This window comes from Diaphorina citri, unplaced genomic scaffold (assembly GCF_000475195.1).
Source record: "Diaphorina citri unplaced genomic scaffold, Diaci psyllid genome assembly version 1.1 scaffold636, whole genome shotgun sequence".
In the NCBI taxonomy this organism is placed as follows: domain Eukaryota; kingdom Metazoa; phylum Arthropoda; class Insecta; order Hemiptera; family Psyllidae; genus Diaphorina; species Diaphorina citri.
Genome location: NW_007378069.1, coordinates 101,570 through 110,050, shown reverse-complemented (window position 1 = coordinate 110,050; position 8,481 = coordinate 101,570). Strand labels below are relative to the sequence as shown.

Genomic DNA, 8,481 nt, shown 5'->3' with positions numbered 1-8,481 from the left:
ACACACTCCAATCCCATTATTATTCGCATTAAACCAATGACCAATCAAATGGAGCTCCCAGTCATTGCTTTAATTTTGGCCAATATTTTAGCTAACAAAATAAGTGAGCACTCTATATTCTTAAAACCACTAGCTCAATGATAGAATTTAGCTTTAAACAACATATTTACGCAACATTAAATATAATTCATATTATATCTATGCAATGATGTATGGCACAACTAATGGTAGTTGCAACAATAATAACAACAACAATAACATTTGGCACGTACTAAGGAAAATCAACAAATAAATTACAAATACATACGCAAAAACGCATAGCCATCGAATGCTGAACAAGTAGCCAGTCGAGGCAGAGAGAGAGAGAGAAGAATGTAACTAAATGAGATACAAGTGCTTGGATCGCTCTAGCTGTAATGTCGAACCTTAACAATAGAATCGCGCTAAAAATTGGGCAATAAATGTCAAATACGTGAAATTCCAACTATAATTGCAGTGCACAGCTGGCTAATGCTTTCCCCGTTTTCTGTAGGTACCTAACATCACTCTGCGACGCAACAATCAATCTAGTTTTCTGCGAAGCGAACAACCTCAATGTAGAAAGAACATTGCCTTGATTTATTCATATAGGAATTAAGCATGATTAGCTAATTAAAAAAAAAGCTTTGTTTACACGACTTTTTTCTGGTGGACCCGATCGCTCGTGCCGGTACCGGTGCTCTACCTCTAGAGTCTAGACTCTAGACTACTCTTAGCGGGGGGGGGCAGCCTTTTTTTTTTTGGGTTCCCTTTTTAACTTTCAAAAGGTTTCGGGGTTCCCCCCCCCCCCAATACCTACCTACCAAAATATTCAAAATATCTCCATTAGGTACTCAATAAGGTACATTTACACTTTTATTTTTTCCCGTTTTTTTTATTATTATTATTTTTCCTTCCCTCAAAACAAGCTTGCGGTTCCCTCAAAATGGGCTCGCGGTTCCCTAGGGAACCGCGGTTCCCGGTTTGGCCACCCCTGCTCTAGAGGCTATAGGGTATAGGCTATAGGTAGGTAGGTACTGATTACTGATTTTCTCTAATCGCGATCGAATAAACTACAGGCTAAAAAATTCCTGGAGGGACGAGCCCAGCTTGTTATATATTAGATTTGAGCCACCACCTACCCCAGGTGGGAATTGAACCTGCGACCTAGTGCTTACAAAAAAAAAAAAAAATGGTTGTAATGTTCCGCTATTTCACTTTTCCCCTGTATAGCCCTAAATAGGGAATATTAGCCCTGAATATTTTTTTTTTCTTTTTTTAAGCACTAGGTCAGTAGGCAGGTTTGATTGGCAAATTATTAAATCTCTCTGAAAATTTTGAGTGACCTGAGGCAGTGAGGCTAAAGGTAAAGTTGTGAGAGTCTAAGAGAGTGGCAAACTTCTTTTGAGCTTGCCTGGTCAATTATATTCTTGAAAGTTTCATATAGACAAGAAATTAATTTTTTAGCTATTTATTTTTATTTTTTTATAGTTCTCTCTACATTCACACAAATATAAATACAATCTGTTCTATTAATCTATTAAAATATTTTATACTTTACATTCCATTTAATTTGTACAATTATTTCTAACCCCTAACTTTAATACTGCAGTTTTAAGGAGAATCAGAAGAGACCTATAATAATCTATTTTTCAGGCTTTTCATCCAACCTTATACCAGCTGCATGTTCATATTCACTGTAAGAAGGAAAGGATTGCATACCTTTCTTTTGACTAATGTTTTCACTTGCTTTGCTGGGAAATTTCAATTTCAACTCAGCAGCATTCTTTTCTTTTAATTTGATAATACCTAGATTTTTATTTATCTCTTCTTCAGTGGGAGGATCTTTACGTCTTCCTCTCAACCATGCCTCCCACTCTGCGGGAAGATTCTGATCAAATTTATCAGCAACACTTGGTTCAAATGAACGATGTGGTCTTCTTACACCTCTTTGTGGATCTGCTGGAACTTCAAAATATTTGGTACCCATATAGTCAGTTCCAATTAGATTTCCTTTGGTGAAATTCTTGGGCTTGAATGATTTAATGAAATCTTTAAACATTTCAGCAAATATACCCCTCCCTTGTCTTGCCATTGTGATGGTGGAGCTGAAATAATATAAGGAAAAGGATTAAAAAAATGAAGCAAGTTCCAAATTTACAAGTTTAATCACAGTTGGTTTACTAAATGATTTTAATGAAATTTGGTACATCTTTGGGATTTTTGTTGATTAATTTCTTGTTGTCTTGTGTTTGAACTGTCATAATCCCATAATATCAACCTATGTAGGTATGAAGTATGAATCATTTTCCAAACAAATATACAAGGACTGACTAAGTAGTGTCCACTGGCAATAAATATTTAACAATAGACTTTGTGTGTATTGCTGTAAAAAAAAAAAAATATGTAGCAAGTCTCTTGCACAATATTATTGCCAGTGCATTTGCTACAGATACTTACATTCTTCAAAAGGGAGAAGGCTATGACAGCATACACTTCTTTGGATTTAACAACTTCTTGGTTTTTTCACTGACAACTTTTAAAGAGCATCAAATACTAAAATCCAATATCCCTTTACTAGAACTAGAACGTACCACAGTCAAATTTATCATTCATTTATCAGTAGTCAGTGCGTTGCGAAATCTGTCTAGTACCAGTTTCTTTTTTTTTTTTTCATCTATTTTCCTGTAATTTTCAAATTTTCCCGGGTAGATCGAAAAATAATTTTAAAAAAGCCGCGTATACATTTACATTGCTACCGATTGATTTTTTTTTTCCTAACCAGAGGAATATTATGTATAGAACGGGCTATGGATCTTGTGATTAAATAATACAGAGAATAAGGAAAATACCTAATCACTATAAAAAAAGTAATAATGAGGAAAGTAAAAACTTTTGCTACTTGAAAAAAAAAAATCACCACCAAAAATGATACACCCTGTTCAAGTACGGAAGATTTTTGAGCGCTATTTCATTTTCCATTTTCCATTCCATTTGTTTACAAACAACAATATTTAACCTCAAAAAAATCCTTCTTTCTTTTTGACAGATTTCTAAAAAGAGTTTTGCTTTGCTCTTTTCTGAAAATAAATTAGTAATTAATTGGGCTTGAGATAGTCTAGCTCACCGTCACCTTGGGAGAAAATGAGGATGTTTTATTAGTGAGGGGCACTCATGAACAAGGGAACTTAACGTTTTCAGACTACCTACTATTGAAAAGGAAAATATTTTGGCCTCGGCTGAACTAGGTTAATCTCTCCTATTCCATCCATTTTCTCAATACGAGATCCTTTGCAAGTTTTATAACACAATAAATTGGAGTACCCATTATTCAACTGATGGCTTCGCTCAGACTATTAGTAAGTACTGCACTAATAAAATGAGACTGCTTGTCCCACCTTGATAGTCAAAATTATCTAACAAATAAATCAATAAACCAAATAAATCAATAAGTGGCGCTTTTCTCTCTCATAGTAGATGGAAAGACTTCATAATGTAAATTAATATGAGAACAACTTACTCAGTTTGCCAGGGATTTTGAGTCCGCCATACTTCCGCCAGAATGCACAGTAGTTTTAGTAATTTTATTATTTTAAACCCTAATAACAGACTTCTACCATTACCTACGTCTGTGTGTCAGATATCTATCATGATCTTCATTGGGTTAATGGTGAGTATGTGACCAAATTTGCAACACTACAAGTCTGACAAGCAAGGGCGCACTGGATTCTTATTGAGTTTACCTTCTGGATAATGGAAAACCTTTACGAAATTTTCTTACTCTAGGACAGACACCATTTTTGAGAATTTTACATGAGAATTATAAGGGCAGATAAAATATATTATACTATGTACATCATAAAAAAATCATAGAAATTTTTAATTACAAAACAGAGAAAAAATACCTACTTCAAGTTTCAACATCGAAATTTTTGTGCAATCTTCCATAAAAATGGATGTGCCATGGATGTGCCTTCATTTTGGGAACTGTTTGTTTCCGAAAAAATCCAATGTGGCAACAATGGTGAACGAGTGTCCAAGTGAATGAATGGGTACCACTCGAACGTACCATAGTCAAAGTCAAATTTATCATTCATTTATCAGTACTAGTTTTCTTTTTTTTTTTATCTATTTTCCTGTAATTTTCAAATTTTCCCGGGTAGATCGAAAAATAATTTTAAAAAAGCCGCGTATACATTTCCATTGCTACCGATTGATTTTTTTTTTTTTCCTAACCAGAGAACGGGCTATGGATCTTGTGATTAAATAATACCGAGAATAAGGAAAATAGGTACCTACCTAGGTAATTACTAGAAAAAAAAAGTAATAATGAGGAAAGTAAAAACTTTTGCTACTTGAAAAAAAAAAAAAAATCACCACCAAAAATGATACACCCTGTTCAAGTACGGAAGATTTTTGAACGCTATTTCATTTTCCATTTTCCATTCCATTTGTTTACAAACAAAAATATTTAACCTCAAAAAAATCCTTCTTTAATTCTTTTTACTTTTTGACAGATTTCTAAAGAGAGTTTTGCTCTTTTCTGAAAATAAATTAGTTATTAATTCTTATGTCTTTTTAATTGACACCCTCTTGTTTCCCTTTACTCATAAAGGTAAGTTTACTTCATGCTTCATGTCTACGTAAATGTCCAATACTGAGCTTATCCGGCTGGCCCATTCCATAGAGTTGTGCACTTGGCACCTTAATCCTGTTACAAGTACCTACTACTTATCTAAAGCTAGTTTTGGGACAAAATTTGATGTAGCAGTGATTACTGTGATTAGTGGTGTGCATCATTGCCTTTGTATTTTCCTAAAATGGGGCTAGTAATTTCAAGGCGTATTGGGTGTATTATTTTTTAATTTGGTACTATGGATGTGATGTCATACCTAAGAGCCCAGTTCCATTAACAAGCTGAAACTCATTCTGTTCAATAATTGACATATGTACCTGATCAATACTTTTGTTTCTTGTCCACAGATGATTGAAAACATGAAGAGAATCATTGTCCGTGGACAATCCAACTATGTCCTCGAATGCCAACAAAATGAAACTGTTTCACACTTGAAGGTATGTCCAAGTCCTTACTTTATTTTGGGTTTACTTGTGTCCTTGTGAAACGCCAAATCATTCAAGTCTTGCTGCTGACCGAGCTGTTTTAGCCTCGAGAATCCCATAGGGATCCTTTCTCCTGAGAGGCTGGTAGTAAACTATCTACTGGTCAACCACTTGGCAGTAAATTCAATTTTAGCTATCATAAAACAAAATCCATTGCATTAGATAGGTGTTTGGTTCAATGGTAAAATGTTAACAATCATTCAAGTCTTGCTGCTGACTGAGCTGTTTTAGCCTCGAGAATCCCATAGGGATCCTTTCTCCTGAGAGGCTGGTAGTAAACTAACTACTGGTCAACCACTTGGCAGTAAATTCAATTTTAGCTATCTTAAAACAAAATCCATTGCATTAGATAGGTGTTTGGTTCAATGGTAAAATGTTAATATTTATGTTCGATTTATTTTTCAGAACAAGGTAGCCAGCTTAGAAAAAGTAGCACTTGAGGACTTCTCCCTTATCTGCAGTGGAAAAACATTGACAGATGATCTGAGCATTAGTGATTTGGAATCTGGAAGCATTGAAATCTTTGTCCCACTGCTTGGAGGTAAGTTATTGAAAACTGAAATGGTGCAAAATTTATATTTTGCTGTTCTTATTAAAATTTGTTTTAACTTCATTGATTTCAACAGTCAATCATCATTGTTACTTTCATCTAAAAACTAAACTAGTGATGTCCATCTTTTCTAGGATTTTAATATGTTATTTAATCCTGATAAAAATATGAGGCATACTGGGTAGGAAAATTGAGACAAAGATAGTGAAACTGAAAACATTATTGTGTGTCAGTTATCTACAGTTGGGTACCTACTTTGTTATCATTGATAAGTTTACCGTCAATCCTTACCACTGTTGCAAAGCATAAATGGTATATGCAAAATTTGAGTGTAATAGGTTAAAATAATTTATTTATTTAATTTTATGTGAATTTACTATCTGATTTCAGGTTGAGAAACAAGAGAAGAAAAAGAAGAAGACTGGTAGAGCCAAGAGACGTGTCCAATACAACAGAAGATTTGTCAATGTAGTTCAAACCTTTGGTAGAAGGCGAGGACCCAATGCCAACTCATAAGAAGGCAAACTTGTTTAGGTTTTATATTTTATTATTCTCTGATTTCTCTGTGTTAACAATATCAACCTGGTGAACCATGTAAAAATAAATCTATCTTGTTTGCATAATTTCTGTCTATTTCTTCACACAAACTAGTGATCCTATTGTTATTTGTAGTGACTTACTGCTGAAGTAAAATAAACTAAAATAAGGTGATAAAGAAAACAAAACGAAATTGGAAAAGGGGGAATTTGAATTTATTTTTAATTACTTAAATATATCTAAAAGAGAGAAGAGAAATAAATTACACAAATATAAAACATATTAAATGATGTTTTATGCTTATAGCATATCACACAGACAATAGACATTTGAGATACATTTTCAAAGTATACTGGAGAACATAATGGCTTGAAGCAATAGACTTGGGTATTATGGGATCTCAAAACTCATATATTTTTTGGTTAGTCTTACAAATGAAATGCAAGAAATCCTCTAAATCTGGATCTTTTCTAGTGTGTTCAACGAGTCATTTGAACATCTCAAAGCAGAAAGAAAGGGTGCGGCTGACTTCATGAATGCACTGTATGGGCTGGTGTGGGTATGTATAAAAAACAAAGCATTCCTCAAGTTAGAGAAGAAGCAGAATACTGACCTGTGTTGTAATATGGGCAGAAAATTAAAGTGCATGAGAAATGGAGATATTTCATGTTTCATACAAATGTCTGTGTAGGATAAACTAGAAAAACCTTTTTTGTAAAGAGCTCCAAAAGTAATAAAAGAAAGATCTATTTACATAAAGTTTAGACAATGTAAAAGGAAATACACTTAGTGCGCGTCCACAACGGGGTACCAACCATGGACCCTAAATGAGAGGGTTAAATGACATTTAAATAAGACCTAATGGTCAAAGATCCCGACATTTGCAACATACAGATACTTAATGATAAATTTTACTGGGGTGCTGTGTATAATTATTTATACATTGAACACTCTATTCATTATTCCGATGAAAATTATGTTTCTCCAAACCCGCTCGGGCTTTGATAAGGCACGTCTCATGGAATAATATACAGCGTAGCTCCGTGGTCATCGCATTTTAAAAAAAAGAGGTTTGACAGAGGGGACTGTAACTGCTATGGTCTTATCGTCCCGAATTGTCTGTGTAGGATAAACTAGAAAAACCTTTTTTGTAAAGAGCTCCAAAAGTAATAAAAGAAAGATCTATTTACATAAAGTTTAGACACAATGTAAAAGGAAATACACTTAGCTTATCTACATGGAATAGGACAAGTTTTTAAAACAAATGGGTGGGAAATTAATTGATTTTCCTTTTCTTGCACAATTTTTCATTATTTTTAAATAATCCCAGAAATTTGGTGAATGGGGGGGAAACCCTTAAACTGCAAAAACTGAAGTTAACACCCAATGTACCCATTGAATATAATAGGTATAATAAGCAGTAATGTGTTGTAGGTTGTAGTGTAGGGTAATTTTTCTAGTTTATTTTATTTTGTCTACCTCAGTTGAAAATACAAAAGGAATACAGATATATCATACCAAAGACATGTAAAAAAAATTGTATAATAAAAAAAGTGTAGGGTAATTTTTCTAGTTTATTTTATTTTGTCTACCTCAGTTGAAAATACAAAAGGAATACAGATATATCATACCAAAGACATATAAAAAAATCGTATAATAAAAACCATGATACAATAATAAATACATATTGACAACGATAAAATAATAGATTATTGCAGTTTTATGAGGAAAATGAGAGAACTTTGAAACCTTTCCTACATAAGTAACGGATTGTACCAGTTATGGCATCAATGATTTCATTTAGTATACTTCATAGAATGTCAACAAAAAAAGCAGTTTTATGAGGAAAATGAGAGAACTTTGAAACCTTTCCTACATAAGTAACGGATTGTACCAGTTATGGCATCAATGATTTCATTTGGTATACTTCATAGAATGTCAACAAAAATAATAAAATTTACAGTAAACGTGTTTTGCACTCGGATAAAATGTATCCAGAGGAAGAGCCCTCAACCACTTGAGCACAATCAAAGAACTGTGGTCAAGGAAACAGAGGGTCAGTAGCAAATGAACAGCTAATCTTATTTCAAATAATTATGTACAAGTGATAAAAATACAGTAGAGAGGTCTCTCTTTCCTATACAACCAGAAGATATAACTGCTATGGTCTTATCGTCCCGAAATCGAAGAGAGAAGGAAGACAGGATAGGAGAAAGCCAGCCCTGCCGAGAACGAACATTATCCCATCAGGATAA

At 33.7% G+C, this 8,481-nt stretch overlaps 2 protein-coding genes across 3 annotated transcripts; one reads left to right on the top strand and one right to left on the bottom strand.

Annotated features, from left to right (window-relative positions):
* Positions 1 to 1,462: 1,462 nt before the first annotated feature.
* Positions 1,463 to 2,694, bottom strand: LOC103510714 (NADH dehydrogenase [ubiquinone] 1 alpha subcomplex assembly factor 2). 2 transcript variants are annotated; one of them, XM_026824706.1, is made up of 2 exons: positions 2,613 to 2,679; positions 1,463 to 2,126 (listed from the first exon to the last, which is right to left on the bottom strand). In XM_026824706.1, the coding sequence occupies exon 2, from the start codon at positions 2,111 to 2,113 to the stop codon at positions 1,664 to 1,666; it is 450 nt and encodes a 149-aa protein (XP_026680507.1). In that variant the 5' UTR covers positions 2,114 to 2,126; positions 2,613 to 2,679; the 3' UTR covers positions 1,463 to 1,663. The 2 variants fall into 2 exon arrangements, with proteins under 2 accessions (XP_026680507.1, XP_008473620.1); XM_008475398.3 differs by having other exon boundaries at positions 1,474 to 2,126; positions 2,479 to 2,694.
* A 1,784-nt stretch (positions 2,695 to 4,478) lies between these two features.
* Positions 4,479 to 6,312, top strand: LOC103510718. Its single transcript, XM_026824708.1, has 4 exons — positions 4,479 to 4,633; positions 5,002 to 5,091; positions 5,545 to 5,724; positions 6,080 to 6,312. The coding sequence occupies exons 2-4, from the start codon at positions 5,002 to 5,004 to the stop codon at positions 6,203 to 6,205; spliced, it is 396 nt and encodes a 131-aa protein (XP_026680509.1). The 5' UTR covers positions 4,479 to 4,633; the 3' UTR covers positions 6,206 to 6,312.
* Positions 6,313 to 8,481: the final 2,169 nt, after the last annotated feature.